Source organism: Tachypleus tridentatus, chromosome 3, assembly GCF_004210375.1.
Source record: "Tachypleus tridentatus isolate NWPU-2018 chromosome 3, ASM421037v1, whole genome shotgun sequence".
NCBI classification, from domain to species: Eukaryota; Metazoa; Arthropoda; class Merostomata; order Xiphosura; family Limulidae; genus Tachypleus; species Tachypleus tridentatus.
In genome coordinates this window covers 104,918,605-104,938,745 of record NC_134827.1, presented here as the reverse complement: position 1 = coordinate 104,938,745, position 20,141 = coordinate 104,918,605, and the positions used below count along the sequence as shown (strand labels likewise).

Below are 20,141 nucleotides of genomic sequence, written 5' to 3'. Positions count from 1 at the left end.
CAGAAGTAATGCATTCTTACTTCACGTAAACTTACTCTTCACAGAAGTAATGCATTCTTACTTCACGTAACTTACTCTTCACAGAAGTAATGCATTCTTACTTCACGTAACTTACTCTTCACAGAAGTAATGCATTCTTACTTCACGTTAATAACTTACTCTTCACAGAAGTAATGCATTCTTACTTCACGTGTAACTTACTCTTCACAGAAGTAATGCATTCTTACTTCACGTGTAACTTACTCTTCACAGAAGTAATGCATTCTTACTTCACGTGTAACTTACTCTTCACAGAAGTAATGCATTCTTACTTCACGTGTAACTTACTCTTCACAGAAGTAATGTATTCTTACTTCACGTGTAACTTACTCTTCACAGAAGTAATGTATTCTTACTTCACGTGTAACTTACTCTTCACAGAAGTAATGTATTCTTACTTCAATGAATCTTAATTAACAGAAAAACTGTAAATCATCAAGAAATGTTTTTGTTGCAAATACAACACAAAGAATCAAAATCAGTTTCGTTAAACATAAATTGACTAATAATAACATGATCTACACAACATAAACGATCCATCTCATTCATTTTACAGGTAGATACATTAATCAAAGCTCTCTAACACCGGTTTAACACCAGCATTCCCTATTATGTGTGGGTAATGAAAGTTGAAGTTAAACAGTAACGAATGGTGTGTAAGTGGACGAGTGCCCACCAGGGTTCCAGATGTCTAGAACCAGACTCCTATGAATATTATACAGTAGTAATGGAGTGAAGAGAAGACTAGTTGGTCATTCCCAAATGGCTATTCTATATACATACTTAATTTTTATATGTACCTTTTAAATTTATGTACATAAGGTAGGTAATGAAAAATGGATACCAATTTTGTTTACTTAAATTTTTTTATAGGTCAGTTATTCTTTTAAAATTTACCTAAGGTTGTGATGGTTCTCACTAATCTAAACTAAACATAAAACACTGTCGTAATCAGATGTTATTGTATATATACCATTTTATTACATTTTGGAAATTAACCAGAGACATGTTACCTGGTCAACAGAGGTCGAGTCACTGGTTACTGAAGAATCTGCTATGCTGTTCAAGGATCCATGAGCACACTGGGTATAAATTAAATCTTGAAGATCTCCCATGAGATCCATGTTTATTTTCTGAAGACTTGGGAAAGGACTAGGCGTATTGTTGGACACCGAGGTTTTTGTCCCTTTCACGTTTTGTTCTGCATCTAATAGCTTCATTAGCTGTGATCTACCACAAAGTGTATATTTTATAAATCAAAACTGAAACCAATTTAAGAAATGAAAATAAGTTCTTAAAGCTTATAGATATGTAAAAGATTGAAATATATTTAAAACAGTTTTGTACACAGTATCGCCACATACACATACTGTAGAAACTGACAAGAAATAGTCTAAAGTTACAGAAAATAGAATCAGTGTTTTCTTATAGCAAAGCCACACTGGGCCATCTGCTGAGCCCACTGAGGGGAATCAAACCCCTGATTTTGGCGTTGTAAATCCGTAGACTTACTGCTGTACTGGTGGGGGACTACAGAAAATAGAATGACTCAATACATCAAAAGCAAGAACTAACCAATCAAAAATGTACCGAGTTAATGATTTTTTTTATGAGTTTCAACAAACTATTTTGTTAAAGAAACATTCAAGATTCTTCCCTATATAAATTACTATTGACAAATCATCTTTTTATCATCAGAAAACCTATTGATAAATAAACATATTTTCACCAAGGTATCTCATCTGTTTGCATAAAAACAAAGAAACCTACGAGTCTGATGAATTCAGAGTTAAAATGAAAATGTTATGTGGTTATGTTAACAGTGACCTCATTTTACCACAGCAATCATACAAGGAAATGTATTGTTGAAGTAACGGGAATGTATCTTAAAATAACAAAGGCCTAATTTGACTGAAATTAAATAATACATGACCAACGTAAAGCACACAAGCAATAAAACATAAAACCAAAGTGAAAGAAAACAAAACCACAAGGTCAAAGTGCACATACTCCTACCCATTAGAGAGTGACATTCGATACTGTAATGTGTATTAGATATTAGAGATATCAATCATTTAGTTCACTCTACAGTGCTGATTTAGAATAACAGTTGATGGGAAAGAAAAGTGAAAACTGGGTACATTACAAAACAGTACTGAAAAACACGTGTGCATTTTGGAAGTTCTAGATGTTATGTAAATGGAATATGAAAACTGCAAAAAATAAAAAATATTGTTAAACTTAATACAAGATCATCTTGTATTCCAGCCTGTTAGGGTACCGCCAGACCGACACTGCCGCTTCTCAGACATATTTTGAGTGCAAATAATTTTGTGATGCCTTTGATTTCAACGAAGTACTTTATTAAAGAAACACTTCAAGATCCTTACTTATAAAAAAATACTATTCACAAATGATCTTGTTATTGTCCACTGGACCAACCCAGTACAAACTGGAAATTCAGTTAAGGTGCTTTAAAAATAATTTTTATTGCATTATAAGTTTTCAGATTAACAAAAGTAGTATTCTTCTGTTAAAATTACTAGTTAAAAATACAAACACATAATGGGTAAAACCTGTACAATATAATACAAAGTAATTTGATAACATTTTTACAACTTGGCAGATCTGTTACAAGAAAAATGAAGGATGACCAACCTGTTTGAAGGGCAAGTTTCTTTAGCAGTTAGTGGATTAACAGACATAGTACATGAAAATCTGGACTTGGTAGAATATTTTACCTGAAGAAAAAAAATGATGAAAACATTCTTAAAGTCTTCAGGACACATTATCTACACAGCAAAAGTACTGTATGTTGAGTAGTAACCAGGATAATTACTTTACCATGTTTAAAAAACACTGCTGGGAAAATAAAGACAACAACAAATGACGAAACACAATCGTGAAATTACACTTTTGGACAAAACATGAGCATTTCAAAAACTGAATCAAAAATCTTTAATGAAAAGCTGAGAGGTAAGTCTTAATTAAGCCTAACATTTTTGTATGGCAATCACAAAAAGTGCATTTTCTCAGTTTCAACAAAAATTTTAATATAACATAAATAGGAAAATTGAAATGTAAAAACCTGCAGTTACAAATCATAAAAAATATAAGGAAACAAGGCTAGAGATACTGTAGACATTATATACTCAAATTACAAATAATTTCTTTGACTTCACCAAATGTAATTCTAAGTAACAGCATGGAGCAAAAATAAGTTTTTTTTAGTTTGAATAAATAATGTCTTCAGTATCCCCAGTCTTGTTTTCTTACTTTTTATGATCCCTGTTTACAGAGTTTTAAATTCACAATTTTTTACTCATCTTATTTTCTGTTTTATTTTTTTTTAAGCTCAACTAAGGGTAAAGGATTACGTAATACAGTAGTTAACTTTATACACTGTCATGATAATAACCACAGTTAGTAGATAGGTGATGCAGTTCATGATGATTTACTGTAGCTGTTAACTACTTGATCACATTAATTTTAAATATAAAATGTTAAGCTACAGCTGGAGATGTTGCCATGGTGTTTTGTTTGAGAATGCAAACGAGCGAGTATATATCTAGACTAATACGTACATATCATTGAGTATCTACATGTTACAGTCATCTAATGTTTGTCCGTTATTGGCTAGTAATTCCCATTTCGTCCAAAATTTGAGCTTTTTAAAGGTAAACCAGATGTTTACATGACAGCTAACTCCAGAGGGTAATAACAACGCTGTTTACACTTGAGTTACGATGTTTTTATTAACTTATGTAAAACACAGAATAAACAAATCCAATTTTCAATATCCTTACAACTTTCTCAGTACATTATTTAACATTCTACAAAAGTTTTGGGTGTAACATATCCAAAAGTTTGATAAATCCTCTCAATTGTTACACAGTTTTAGTTTGAAGATATTTTTTTTATAGTAATAGTGAGTGTAGAAGGCCAAAACTGTTATAGAGAAATGAGATATTGTGTTTGATTCTAATTTCCTGCTATGATCAGGTAAGTCCTGAGAAGAAATGTGCTTATTGGCAAGACAGCACACGTGCTTATCTAACAAGAAGACCTAGAACTGAATCCATACTCTTGAAATCTGGTTCAGAGTCTCTGAGTGCTAACTGAGGTGACTGTGATTTATAAATGGGTAATATTATTAGTTTCTCAGATATTAGTATTCATTAAACCTTTTTATTAAGTAAAATTTCATTAAATACTGCTTACCCACTCTGGAAACAGTCATTACCAGTTCTGTGCACCTAATATTTTTTGCCACTGCACATACATGCTTAGTTAACTGTTTATCAGAACCCTAATACATAATATTTTTCGTGTTATGATTAATATAATTCGTGCAAACAAACACAGTTTAACACTTCTTACCTTACTAGAGTGACGATTTCGACAAAATACTGGGCTTGATGGGGCACTTCTTGATTGGGTCTTATCTTGGCTTTTTACAGTTGTGCTGTCCTACAAGTTGTTTCCAAAATTACTCTCAGTAATTATACTATACACAGATGTTAAGTCACACTAAATAAAAAGTTTGACTGGTATGTATAGATAGTGTATCAACTAAAGATAACTTACAGAAAAGGTACAAGAGGATTTGACAACCAAAATGTAACACCATATTTGATTAACATAAAGATACATGTTGGTATGAATTCACAAAATAAAGTCAGGTTGATAATTAATTATTTCATACACTGATTGTGGGGAATTATTAGTAACTAAGTGTTATATGTTAGAATACCAAATAGCTTAGAATTATTAGTAGCTAAGTGTTATATGTTAGAATACCAAATAGCTTAGAATTATTAGTAACTAAGTGTTATATGTTAGAATACCAAATAGCTTAGAATTATTAGTAGCTAAGTGTTATATGTTAGAATACCAAATAGCTTAGAATTATTAGTAGCTAAGTGTTACATGTTAGAATACCAAATAGGTTAGACTTATTACTAGCAAAGTGTTATATGTTAAATAGCTTATAGTTCAGGAAAATGATGGCAACGTATACATCAAGACAAATACCTTACTGATAACTGAACAAATAATTTTATTCTCAAAGAATCGATAGAATACTGTTTGTTTGAAGTTAAGCACAAAGCTGCACCATGGGCTACCTGTGCTATGCCCTTCATGGGTATTAAACCCCAGTTTTCAGCATTGTAAGTCTGTAGACGTACTGCTGGGCAAGAGAGTGGCTGAACATAATAAGTCTACATGATTGAAAACAAGTGAATAATAAGTTTTTCTAAGACTAGTTTTAATACACTTTCATGTTTTATTGATATTACAAGTAATTTACTCAGATTAACAGCCTGCGGTTTTATTTTAAATAACAAATTATGTGCTGTCCAGAAGGATTCAGAGATAAGAAGAGCACTGTGAAACTTGTCATAATTTAACTAAAGGTAATATAACTTAAAAATATGTTACAAAGTTGATACAATGAAATAGAAAAGTTGAGGTTAAGATATTTAACCTAGAATCACAGACTTATAAAATTAACATTCTACCACTGGAACAGGTCTTCACCTCATCAATCAAATTACTGAAAAAGGACATTCCAAGAACCAATGAGTCAATATGGTCACCTCATCTATTACTTTACTAAACAAGGACATCCCTGGAATCAATGAGTCAATGTGGTCACCTCATCTATCACATTACTAAACAAGGACATCCATGGAATCAATGAGTCAATGTGGTCACCTCATCTATCACATTACTAAGCAGGGGCATTCCTAGAACCAATGAGTCAATGTGGTCACCTCATCTATCACATTACTAAACAGGGACATCCATGGAACCAATGAGTCAATGTGGTCACCTCATCTATCACATTACTAAACAAGGACATCCATGGAATCAATGAGTCAATGTGGTCACCTCATCTATTTCATTACTAAACAAGGACATCCCTGGAATCAATGAGTCAATGTGGTCACCTCATCTATTACATTACTGAACAACGACATCCATAGAACCAATGAGACAATATGGTCACTTCATCTATTATATTACTGAACAAGGATATCCCTGGAACCAATGAGATAATGTGGTTATATTACTGAATAAATAAGTAATGATACACGTCAAAACATAAGAAAACTAAAACCTAAAGTACTCGCAAGTTGTAGGCAATCTACACAAGAATAATTGAGCAGTAAAAGACTAGAGGGAAGTCTGCTTGTCAACAGCATCTACTGCCAACTCTTGGTCTACATTTTTATCAAAGAATTGTTGGACTGACCATCACATTATAACACCCTTCCATCTGAACATATTTGGTGTGATAGAGATTTGAACTCATGACCTTCAGATTGTGAATCAAGCACTCTAACCTTAAGGCCATGCTAGGCCCATCAATGTGGAACTGTTAACTATAGGAAAGAGAAAATGCTGGTGACACCCACAACCAATTTTCAGGCCACTCTTTACCAACAAACAGTGGGACTGACCATCACAGTACAACACTTCCAACGTTGAAAGGGTAAGTATGTTTGGCACTGGGTTTTGATCCTGTGATTCACAGATTGTGAGTCAAGTGGATGAGCAATCATGCCGTAAACAATATAACACTAATCAACATTTGAAAAGTTTACTAAAAACAAATATTTTACATAACATGTAAATAAGGTCAGAGCAAGTACTTAAGTGTAAAATATAAAGGTAATATTACAATACCTCCTTCTTCTTGTCATTAGCTTGTAATCTGACATCTTTACAGTCTTGCTTGCTTCTATCCTTGAACTAACAATAAATATAATTAATTCTGAATAATTAGACAATTAGTGTAAGAAAAAAGTAAACTCAAAGTTATATCTGTTGTAATTATATATTATTATGGCTGTAAATAAATCCACCTGTAAAATCATGGTGTAAAACACATGAAACAGATTTTGAAACGGTACATAAAACTGGATGAGAATATTTCTAACCATTGGCTTGTCGGACAAGCTGTCCATCTAAGACTCTCAAACAAATCCTTTGACATGTTTAGAAATGTTTATATGATGTTGGATAAAACATTTGTATAAACATTAAAAATCAACTTACCTTGCTCTTTATATTTTTCAAGAAAGTACCACCTCCTTTCTGAAAAAGTAAAAACATAGGGTGAGATGATCAGAAGCTATTTAAACACTAATTTATTAAAACCAGCTGTTTGTTACATTTTGTAACATGTACTACAACATGGAACCATGCCAACAAAGATTCGTGCTCATGTTGCTATTGAGGCCACTGTCATATTGTTGTAGTCGATGACAGTGTTGTAACTTACAATGTTATACCACACGGTTGTAGTCACTGTATATTGCAATGTTATACCACACGGTTGTAGTCACTGTATATTGCAATGTTATACCACACGGTTGTAGTCACTGTATATTGCAATGTTATACCACACGGTTGTAGTCACTGACAGTGTTGTATATTGTAATGTTATACCACACGGTTGTAGTCACTGACAGTGTTGTATATTGTAATGTTATACCACACGGTTGTAGTCACTGACAGTGTTGTATATTGTAATGTTATACCACACGGTTGTAGTCACTGACAGTGTTGTATATTGTAATGTTATACCACACGGTTGTAGTCACTGACAGTGTTGTATATTACAATGTTATACCACATGGTTGTATTCCATTACTTTTCAACATAGTCTTAGTTTACTGTACCAATTCCTCGTAATAAAGGACTTTTCCAGAAACTGGAAACTTTCTGGATCAAAAAAACCTTTAAATGTTAGTGTGAAACTCAGCCTATAAGTTTTCCTGTGTACAATCTAAATGGTATTTAATACAATAATTACTCTGAATAATTGTATTTTACATTAAAGGTGTTTTGAAGTGTAGCAGTCATCAGAGTATACAACTGTAGTCATAACTATAATAAAAAACTTAGCAAAGGTTCAAGCACATTGTGCCAGCTGTATATATTGTATACCTTTTACATATAGGTTTAAAATTAAATAGCACAATATCTTTAGAATATTTTACCAAGTACAAATCTAGGTGACCTTGTGGCTAGTTACAGCTATGGGTATAATACCACAAATAAAATAAAATAAAAGTTTTTTTAAGACTTATTTCTGCTAGATCTGAAAGTAGAAACTTACACACAAAGAGAAAAAATAATATTAATAACAAACATCAAAATACTAAACTTACATCCCTAACTGTCCCCTGAAAACAAAAAATTACCCTATGGAAAACTTAGTAATAAGGCACAAAATGTAAATCAAAATAAACTAACATAGATTGAACACTGTGTAAATAATGGATGATCTCACCAGATAATAAGCTGATGGACTGTCTTTAAATGGCAAACATTTCACTATTTCGTGCAAGGTGGTCAAGTTTATGTCAATAATTCTAATATATTTTTGCAGGTTGGAAATGCATTTCTCCGTTTCTCCTTGTATTAAAGAATTTTTGTTAATAACAAATGAAACTAAAAATATATTTTTTAAAGAGTTTACATTGAAGATGGAATTAAAAAAGTTCTCGAATTATCTTCAACAACTGATCCGTGTGGTTTTCATCACCCTAATGATATGGTTCTAATAACAGGCATGTGATGCACAGTTAAAACCCCAATATTGGTCAGTGTTTCCAAGTTAGCTCATTTCCCACTTTGCAAGTCACATTTTCTGAAGATAATTTTCCTAAAAACGAAGATAAACAGAACAGTATAGTTTCTCGTTGAGATAAACAGAACAGTATAGTTTCTCGTCGAGATAAACAGAACAGTATAGTTTCTCGTCGAGATAAACAGAACAGTATAGTTTCTCGTCGAGATAAACAGAACAGTATAGTTTCTCGTCGAGATAAACAGAACAGTATAGTTTCTCGTTGAGATAAACAGAACAGTATAGTTTCTCGTTGAGATAAACAGAACAGTATAGTTTCTCGTTGAGATAAACAGAACAGTATAGTTTCTCGTTGAGATAAACAGAACAGTATAGTTTCTCGTTGAGATAAACAGAACAGTATAGTTTCTTGTCGAGATAAACAGAACAGTATAGTTTCTTGTCGAGATAAACAGAACAGTATAGTTTCTTGTCGAGATAAACAGAACAGTATAGTTTCTTGTCGAGATAAACAGAACAGTATAGTTTCTTGTCGAGATAAACAGAACAGTATAGTTTCTCGTTGAGATAAACAGAACAGTATAGTTTCTTGTCGAGATAAACAGAACAGTGTAGTTTCTTGTCGAGATAAACAGAACAGTATAGTTTCTTGTTGATAAAAGTTAAAGATCATATCTGACCAAACTTTACCAGAACCTTTGAATAAAAACTTGACTTTCCAGTAGTCCTGATAGTGAAAACATTCTTTTAAAAAATTGCACGATTTCCAGGATTTTCACAACTTGTGCAAGCTCTGTACTTCATACACTGCAAGACCAAGTCCTTGTAAAGGAAAGTGCATGTACCATTTCAGTACTTTTCTTCTATTTTTTACAATTTTAATATTTCATACACCTTAATGGGTTTGCATATCATTTAATAAAACACCACACTATCCAGTTTTCCTGTAGTAACCTTATACGAAACACCAACAGTTTTTCTTGCAAGTTATAAAACGATAAAGCAAGGATTTTTTTTTAAAATAAGAATGTTGAAGTGAACAAAATATTAAGGATTTTTATGAAAAGTACAAAGTGACATATAATAAATAACATATTTTTGTGCTAATTTCACTAGTAACAATTATTCATAAAACTAGACATACTTTTAGTGGACCACAGAACTAGAAATGTTCATACTGGACTACAAAACTAAACACACTTGAGGGGTAAAAGAATTTCTTCGATGACATGAACTCAAAAATAATATCTCAAAGAGCTAAGCAGCAAATATATTCACACATCATCAGCTAACCTTCATAGCATGTAACCACTCCTTATACTGGGTTGCTAGGCAACTGCTGCTCCTGTCCTCGTAACTATTAACTTCAAATTCAAACTCATCACGAAATCCTTTCCCGCTGTTTAGCAACTCAAGTCGTCCTTCAATAAACTAGTCATTCAAACAAAGGAAAAATATTGAAATGTTAGCTGTGATGTACCCAATAACATTGCAAGTTTTTAATTACCGACTACAAGCTTGAAAAATATCGTACCTGTACAGTACCTCTCATCCTACAGGGAGATATTCCTTAAACATTTGATACTAAATAATTAGAGTTAGGTATATTATATTAAAGTAATTTGTAGTATTCAACTCAGTAAAGTTATACACTAACCACAGATGGGATAAAATCATGATAAAACTGCATGTATCAGAAGTACATTTTGACATTGTTTGGCTTTTCATTGTATATTTTGACATTGTCTGACCTTTTATTGGTAGTATAATACCATTGGAAAGAGTATGTGTCAAACCCTTTGAATGCAAAATATTCATGTGATCACACAATAAATAATAGGGATTTAGATTTTTCAAGATGGGAATATATCTTGTACTTAATGGCAATCAAAAGCAAAGTAATATGGATGAACATGGGGTACTGTGACTATTTGGAGAGAGACCTGCAGTAAGTCATACGACAACAGCAGTAGTAACCAAAATGCAGTATCTTATAGCAGGTGAGAACCCTTGGACTTAAAGTCGCTTGCAAAAACCATCAGTGTGTCCCAAGCAACATTATGACACATAACACTCACGTAACAAAATTTTACTTTTTCTTGTTCCTGGGCAGAAAGTGTTATTTCCCAATCGTTTATGCCTAAAAGTAAATGGAAAAGACCTATTTTTCTCTTCAAACTTTGCTTTTGTGACCTGGGTAATGAAATTTTCAAATTTACCCATTTTCCAGAACATTTCAGGTAGATTCAGTGCTGAGTAGCTGATAGAAAATTTTCTCCAAACTTACAAGAATTTTCAAGAACTTTCTAGAATGTTGTAGAACTTACAATAATTTTCAAGTGCAAGTCACAAGTCAGAGGAAGCATCACCGACATTTTTCAAGCTTCTTTACTCGTCAAGATGGGCTCTGCTTCTGCCACAATGTATCCGGTCTGTGCGAGGCAACTAGAATTGTCTGTAACCCGAACGAGTGGCACCTCTTCATTGATAGCTCATCCAGAAGCCTCAAAGCTGTGCTGCTCCATAATGGGAATAAGTATCCGTCTCTTCCCCTGGCTCATTTGGTGCACCTCAAAGAGGAATAAAACAGCATCAAGACCTTGCTACAAGTCTTGAAGTATGATGAGTATGGCTGGGAGGTTATCGGAGACTTCAAAATGGTGGCATTCCTGATGGGTCTTTAAGTAGGCTTTACCAAGTTTCCCTGTTATCTTTGCCTTTGGGACAGCAGGGACACCACAGCGCACTACAACAAAAAGCACTGACTACAACGAACCAAGTTCTCTGTGGGGAGGCACAATATTAATATTAAGCCACTAATGGACCTCCAGAATGTATTGTTTCCACTAGTGCACATAAAATTGGGTCTTATGAAACAATTTGTCATAGCTCTTGATAAGGAGTCTGCAGCCTTCAAGTACCTTTGAGACTTTTTCCCCAAGCTATCTGAGGCAAAGGCCAAAGCTGGTGTCTTCGTTGGACCACAAATAAAGAATATCCTGGAGTGCATAGAATTCCCCAAGTAGCACAGTAGGTAGGGAAAAAACTTTGGGGCAGCTTTGTCACAGTGATTTGGGGTTTCTTGGGCAATTACAAGGCCAAAAATTATGTGGAACTGGTTGAGGTTCTGGTGAAGAACTAAGCAAAATGGGCTGCAGGATGTCCCTGAAAGTCCATATTCTTGATGCCAATCATGATAAATTTAAGGAGAACATGGAAACATACTCAGAGGAGCAAGGCGAGCACTTCCACCAAGATATATTGGACTTTGAACGCCACTACCAAGGAGCATATAATGAAAACACGATGGGAGACTATATTTGGGGGCTGATATGTGAAAGTCATATACATTGCAGTCACAAATCTCGAAAAACTAAACATTTTTATATAACTTTAGTATAAATACATGTAAATCTTGATTCATGTGTTGTTTTATTCAAACATTATGTAAATGAAAATGTGCAAATTTGCCTGTTCTTACATAAAAAATAGGTTAATTTCTAAATATCATTATCCATGTCACTAAGGTAAAGTTTGAAGGGAATAATGGCCATTTTCTGTACTTTTACAACATAAGCAATTCAGAAATAACACATACTATCCAGGAACAAAATCTGTGTTACATAGTATAATCATAAAGAATATTGTAAGTCAATTGTTCATAAATTGCTTCCACAGCATATCGATTCAACCACTACATACCACAAACTCATGGAAAATGAAATGGGAATTTATATTATTCCTTATGAAGAAACATTAATCATGTTGAGAGGTGCAGCTCCTAGGGAGTTTTGTATGATCAGAATGTTGAAACAATCTTCTTTGTTCACAAGATGGTACAGTGAACAGTGAAAGCACACAGGAAGAAATGATGTACTTTGAATATGTCAATGTTTTATTGTAAAAACTACACTACACAAGTCTATTGCCAATAAGCATGGTTGTCATATAGGTGTCTGAAAGTGGTTTTAATATAACATACTGAATTCTAATTTCTCTGATAAGTTGGCAGAGTATTTGAACAGGAATCTAGAACAGTTCTTGTGATTTCTCAAAAATGTTTTACCTTTGACTTTTTTATCAATTAAACTTTCATCCTTTTTTGGCTTCAAAATCATTAAGTCAAACTTTGCAAAATTAAAATTCATTGATCCATTATGTCATACTGGATGGTCACCCTGCCATGATGGTGGTGTATGAGTGGGTTTTCATGACCACCGAACCCAAACCTGACACCAATTTTTGTGTTCCCTCTTTCTTCCCCTTGAGATCCTATGGTCACTATGTTTTAAAACGTTTTTATATCCTCAATTACAAACTAATGAGGCCTAACTTGGCACATTAGCTAAAATGTCACTGGAAGATGTCCTAACATGTTTTAAAACGTTTTTATATCCTCAATTACAAACTAATGAGGTCTAACTTGACACAGTAGCTAAAGTGTCACTGGAAGATGTTCTAACAAGTTTTAAAATATTTATATATCCTCATTACAAACTAATGAGGCCTAACTTGGCACATTAGCTAAAGTGTCACTGGCAGATGTCCTAACATGTTTTAAAACGTTTTTATACCCTCATTACAAACTAATGAGGCCTAACTTGGCACATTAGCTAAAGTGTCACTGGCAGATGTCCTAACATGTTTTAAAACGTTTTTATACCCTCAATTACAAACTAATGAGGCCTAACTTGGCACATTAGCTAAAGTGTCACTGGCAGATGTCCTAACATGTTTTAAAACGTTTTTATACCCTCAATTACAAACTAATGAGGCCTAACTTGGCACATTAGCTAAAGTGTCACTGGCAGATGTCCTAACATGTTTTAAAACGTTTTTATACCCTCAATTACAAACTAATGAGGCCTAACTTGGCACATTAGCTAAAATGTCACTGGAAGATGTCCTAACATGTTTTAAAACGTTTTTATATCCTCAATTACAAACTAATGAGGTCTAACTTGACACAGTAGCTAAAGTGTCACTGGAAGATGTTCTAACAAGTTTTAAAATATTTATATATCCTCATTACAAACTAATGAGGCCTAACTTGACACAGTAGCTAAAATGTCACTGGAAGATGTCCTAACATGTTTTAAAACGTTTTTATATCCTCAATTACAAACTAATGAGGTCTAACTTGACACAGTAGCTAAAGTGTCACTGGAAGATGTTCTAACAAGTTTTAAAATATTTATATATCCTCATTACAAACTAATGAGGCCTAACTTGACACAGTAGCTAAAGTGTCACTGGCAGATGTCCTAACATGTTTCAAAACGTTTTTATATCCTCAATTACAAACTAATGAGGCCTAACTTGGCACATTAGCTAAAGTGTCACTGGCAGATGTTCTAACAGAATTTTTTTCTCTCCTCCCATCCACAGTAACTACAGAAATACTGGAAATAATCAGGAAATTTGAATGGTACTTTATAGTCTCTGTGAATCATGGGGTAACTTTTGAATTCCACAGCAGAATGTGAACATTTTGTGGTACTAAACAAAATTCCTTCAAAAAATGTACCTGAAAAAAAAATGTATAATTTCTTTTCAAATGTTAAGGAAATAAAGTAGCTAATAATAAATAATTCACATGTTAATTATTTACTTCATATAATTCTCCCTTTCCAACTACTCCAATTACTTTTTTTTTTTTTACAGGAGTGAAATGATGGTGCGAGTTTTGAAAATTCCCTTAAAAAATTAAGACCTGAGATGTTGAAATTTCAAATTTTCTTTTGTTCTATGTTTTATTAACATTTGTTTTGGTTAGAAAATCTAAAAGAAAAAAATCCAACCTTCCAGCTCTGTGTTCCAGATATAATAACTTTTATGATTATTTATTTTTATCACTGCACAGCAAGAGTTGGTCAGTATAATATCCTCAACATGATTAAGTTAAAGGTTTACTTAAAAACCGTAACTAAATATCCCATAAATGAAACGTTTTCTAACTCTTTCATAAAAATTATTTTCTTTATATTTCAGATTTTTCCACTATCAAGACTCTTAGTTTTATATACATTTTGATATTAACTGACTTCACATCTTGTAACGACGAACCTAAAACTAACTTGTTATGTACAATAGACACTCTGTTAATGATAATGCACTGTGATTGGTAAGTGAACAATAAATAAGCAATATTTGTTTGCACAATTTAGGAAACAATACCTGTTGGAATAACTGACGGTTCAGTATTTTTTTTAGTAACGTCTGCATGGAAGAAGTTCTCGACTGAATAAATTTTTTTGGATCAAAGCTAATTTTCTCCCCTTGTTTTAACTTCAGAGCATCTCTATAACCTCCAATTAACTGAACCATAGCACGTAAAAAAGCACGAGCAACACCATCTCCTAACATCGCATTCGGATTTTCTAACTTCTTCTTCAACTTGGTGACCTTTAGTAAAGAGCACGGTAGATGACAACCATTTCACGCTCGTAAGTGTACGACAAGTTACATTGTCATTTTGTTAACTGAATGTTAAGAATACTTTGTAAATAAGCTACAAAAAAAATCAACCTCAAAAATTCTAATGAAGAAACAATATATCAATATTTCCGAGTGGTTTTTACCATGCAGTCACTAAAATTACAACACAAGTTTCTTTTTTTTTTTACAGACGTAAAACAAAGTAACAAGAACATAAAAAAATATTTTCACAGTCAATTGAAATATCAAAAGACATGGAACATCAAAAAAAAACCTAATAGAAAAAACTATCAGAAGTCTTGACACAGGCAAAACCAGTTTCTACGTGATCGTACACCCAGACTGGTTTCTCTGATATCAATAAGACCTCTGTCAGTTTGCCCTTTAATACTAACACAATATTTTGTTGTTTTATGATTCTGAAATTTCATGGAATTAATCAACAAAATTACATTTTTCAAATACTCATCACTTTCAATAAGACATTATCATAGTTAGACAGGTGTTCAAACCTTGTAAAAATGTTCCAATATCAACATGATGCACGTTAAATGTAAGTTTTCTCCACTACTGTTTCCTTATCTAAAAATGTTCCAATGTCAAAATGAAGCACGTTAAATGTATGTTTTCCCCACTACTGTGTAAAAATGTTCCAATGTCAACATGAAGCATGTTAAATGTATGTTTTCCCCACTACTGTGTAAAAATGTTCCAATGTCAACATGAAGCATGTTAAATGTATGTTTTCCCCACTACTGTGTAAAAATGTTCCAATGTCAACATGAAGCATGTTAAATGTATGTTTTCCCCACTACTGTGTAAAAATGTTCCAATGTCAACATGATGCACATTAAATGTAAGTTTTCTCCACTACTGTTTCCTTATCTAAAAATGTTCCAATGTCAACATGAAGCACGTTAAATGTATGTTTTCCCCACTACTGTGTAAAAATGTTCCAATGTCAACATGATGCACGTTAAATGTAAGTTTTCTCCACTACTGTTTCCTTATCTAAAAATGTTCCAATGTCAACATGAAGCATGTTAAATGTATGTTTTCCCCACTACTGTGTAAAAATGTTCCAATGTCAACATGAAGCATGTTAAATGTATGTTTTCCCCACTACTGTGTAAAAATGTTCCAATGTCAACATGAAGCATGTTAAATGTATGTTTTCCCCACTACTGTGTAAAAATGTTCCAATGTCAACATGAAGCATGTTAAATGTATGTTTTCCCCACTACTGTGTAAAAATGTTCCAATGTCAACATGATGCACGTTAAATGTAAGTTTTCTCCACGACTGTTTCCTTATCTAAAAATGTTCAAATGTCAAAATGAAGCATGTTAAATGTATGTTTTCCCCACTACTGTTTCCTTACCTACAAATGTTTCAACTTCAACCTTCGGTTTCAATTTTTATATTTCAGTAACAATACAGATTTAAATGTTTCTTTAAAACTGACTGTACAGTATTTAAGGATTAATACCATTATTTAATACTAATTTTAAAATAAAAAAACCAGCTGAGACCCATAAAACATTTGCTTTCATATTAGTACAGGATTTATAGAATAATACAAAATAATTCTAACTACAGAAATCATTATTTGCAGGTCCACTTGTCTTAGGTCTAACATGAGTTAAGCTTTACTGTTTGTTTCTTTTTGAATTTCGAGCAAAGCTACACGAGGGCAAATGGCATTAGCCATCCCTAATTTAGCAGTGTAAGACTAGAGGAAAGGCAGCTAGTCACCACCACCCACTGCCAACTCTTGGGCTACTCTTTTATCAACAAATAGTGGGATTTACCATGTCACATTATAACACCCTCATGGCTGAAAGGGCTAGCATGTTTGGAGCGACAGGGGTTCAAACTCGTGACCCTCGAATTGCGACTCGAACGCCTTAACCCACCTGGCCATGACAGGCCTAAGCCTTTATTAACTACAACCATATCTGATAAAGAGATAAATTAATAGTAAGTTGTGTACATTTTTTGCTTTACTTTAGGGCTAAATTTTACCATACTTAATGCTACCATTAAATAAAAACTTAAAATGTTACTCTATGACCTAATGTTAGACCTTTTGAAAAACTTTGACAAGCTTTTAATACGCTGTTGTACGAAGTGTCTACTAAAGTGTATTTACACTTGTGTCACTTGTATCCATTGAAATGAAGTGTACAAACATGCTCATTTAGATATGCACATATATTCAGGACAGACAAAACCCTAGTGTTATTACAATTTATTTTTACAAACTATTATGAAGTTCTGACTTGTTTTTAAACTTACTACTTCACTAGGCAATGTTTGTAGGTCATCAAAAGGTGTGATGATATTATTAGTATCGGCATCCCAGAACACTACTTCCTCCAGGTCAGAGGGATCAACCTGCTGTAAGGTCAATAAGTTTACAACTTTTGTTACTTAAAATAAAACAGGAAATCAGAGGTTCAAATAATTTAAAGATTTATGTCTATTTACACTTGCAGTGGTGTTAACCTTGAAAGTATCAAGTTATTAGACTGAAATTTCAGTTCAACTAAAAACACTAACACAATAGTTTCCAAACAAGACACAAATCTCGAGCACTTTAAAATCGTTGACTATTCAAAAGCTCTCGAGTGTTGGGTCTCGTTTGGAAGATATTACAAGTTTTGTAGGTGATGCTGTGTGCCAACTACTTAACCTGAACAATAACACCATAATATTAACATGTTAATCATTTGTACAACAAGGGAATTCATTAGTTACAAAACCAAATATATTTGATATCTCGTAAGAACCACATCATGTGGTGAAACACTTGTGTTAAATGTTTGCACTTGTTGAAATAAAGAAAAAGCACTCCAGACAGTGCTTCGGATTATTTTATAACATCAACAAATAATTACAACAAGACAAACATATATTTTCAATTCTGGCAACAGAAGTTTGTTTGTTTTGAATTTCGCGCAAAGCTACTCAAAGGCTTACTGCACTAGCCGTCCATAATTTAGCAGTGTATGACTAGAGGGAAGGCAGTTAGTCATCACCACCCACTGCCAACTCTTGGGCTACTCTTTTACCAACGAATTGTGGGATTGACTGTAACATTATAAAGCTCTCACAGCTGAAAGGGCAAGCATGTTTGGTGTGACAGGAATTCAAACCCGTAATTTTTGGATTACAAGTCGTGTGTCTTAACCACCTGGCCATGCCAGGGTAGTAAATACTAATTACTTAGAAATATTATTGCACTGTTTCAATAGTTTCATAATTACCATCCATATTTTTTTAAGAACAATTTTAAATTTGAAAACGCTACATGATTTGGTTTGTGTTTAATTTTTCACAAAGCTACATGAGGGCTATCTGTACTAACCGTCCCTAATTTAGCAGTGTTAGACTAGAAGGAAGGCAGCTAGTCATCACCACCTACAGCCAACTCTTGGGCTACTCTTTTATCAATGAATAGTGTGATTGACCGTCACATTATAATGCCCCCACACGATTGAAAGAGAGGACATGTTTGGCACGATGGGATTGCGAGCCCACGACCCTTAGGTTACGAGTCGAGTGCTCCCTAACCGCCTGGCCAAGTTTATCGTTTGTTTTTGAATTTCGCGCAAAGCTACACGAGGTCTATCTGCACTAGCCGTCCCTAATTTAGCAGTGTGGGACTAGAGGGAAGGCAGCTAGTCATCACTACCCACCGCCAACTCTTGGACTACTCTTTTATCAACGAATAGTGGGAGTGACCATAACTTATAACACCGCCACTGCTGAAAGTCGCACGCCTTAACACGCTTGGCCATGCTGGAACCCTGGTAACAAAAACACAATTTATCTCGCTTTTTATTAACTTATGTTCAACTTCCCAGATGTTTTTAAACAGTAGTGAAGCAAATAATTTCTTGTTTGTTTTTTAAAACGAGTTAAATTATTCTTAGTTCACGTACTTTGTCTTTCTATAAAAGTCAACTGTTGTAACGGTTACAACAGTTTGTCCAAACTCTAATACCTGCAAAGGGCATTGGACAATAGATAAAAAAAAAGTGTGGTAATGTGAACAGTATCACTGGAGATCTAAGAAAGTGTTATTTGTTATAGAACAATAATTAAAAGGATACTATATAAGTAGGCTTACTTACAGAGATTGTTACAGATGGAACACCAATCAAAAAAAGGCATTGGAGCACTGCAATATAAACAAAACCATATGATTATTTGGGCTACAAAATGAAAACTGTTTTAATTTCATCGTGATACAAGTCAATACACTTTAATAAACTATCACTAGTTTTCTTACGTGAAAAACAAAACAAAGAACAGTAAATGAATAGATACTGGGCATGGAATCTCAGGGTTTTGAAGATTGTATTCAGTGAAAGATAGCATATATACAAACACTCATGGTTTTGTTTGTTTATTTAGAGTCAAGCACAAAGTTACACAATGGGCTGTATGCATTAAGCCAACCATGGCTACTAAAACCTGGATTCTAGCGTACAAGTTGACATGATTATTGCTATGCCATTTGGGGGAGAGAACACCTGTGGTATTGTATATTGAACATACAAAGAAATTAACACGGTTTAAGTTTTATTTGTTAATAAACATTAGACTATCTATGATCTACCTACTATAGGTATCAAAACCTAAATTTTAGGCCTATAAACCCTCAGACATAATGCTCAGCAACTGGAGGTTAGGGGTTTAAAGAAGAGGTTGAATGTTCAGTTTTCCCTCAAAGTTTCAAGCTCAATATTTATTGTTTGGAAAGATTAAATGTTTGCTTCATACAACTTTCATGTCTGTGTTATATAAATATCAGTTCTTATTAACTACGTGTTCTCCACTAAAACTCTGGATTCCTTTAAGAATGAAAATATGGTTTAAAGAAGTTAAATGAAAGATGGATTAGGTTTCAGTTCAATCTGAAGTCAGTTTAACATCTGCAACCTTCATGGAGCTCGTCCTTATGGAACTTGTGTGAAAGCCACATGACTTTACATGGTTTCTGTCTGTTACTTATGTTTTATTACATTTTGTTTTTTTATAGCTAACTTGT

At 33.4% G+C, this 20,141-nt stretch overlaps 1 protein-coding gene across 2 annotated transcripts in view; it reads right to left on the bottom strand.

The window, feature by feature from the left end:
• Positions 1–20,141, bottom strand: part of LOC143247663 (uncharacterized) — a 59,506-nt gene that overhangs the window by 5,660 nt on the left and 33,705 nt on the right. For both annotated transcript variants that reach the window (XR_013026648.1, XM_076496046.1), the window contains exons 10-18: positions 19,222–19,268; positions 17,381–17,482; positions 14,822–15,049; positions 9,938–10,075; positions 7,105–7,143; positions 6,733–6,798; positions 4,420–4,509; positions 2,698–2,780; positions 1,053–1,269 (exon numbers count right to left, since the gene is read on the bottom strand). Coding sequence is in view for 1 of the 2 variants with exons in the window: in XM_076496046.1 (XP_076352161.1) it covers positions 1,053–1,269; positions 2,698–2,780; positions 4,420–4,509; positions 6,733–6,798; positions 7,105–7,143; positions 9,938–10,075; positions 14,822–15,049; positions 17,381–17,482; positions 19,222–19,268 (1,010 nt within the window). In the remaining variant the exon portion in view is untranslated. The remainder of the gene's footprint in view (positions 1–1,052; positions 1,270–2,697; positions 2,781–4,419; positions 4,510–6,732; positions 6,799–7,104; positions 7,144–9,937; positions 10,076–14,821; positions 15,050–17,380; positions 17,483–19,221; positions 19,269–20,141) is intronic.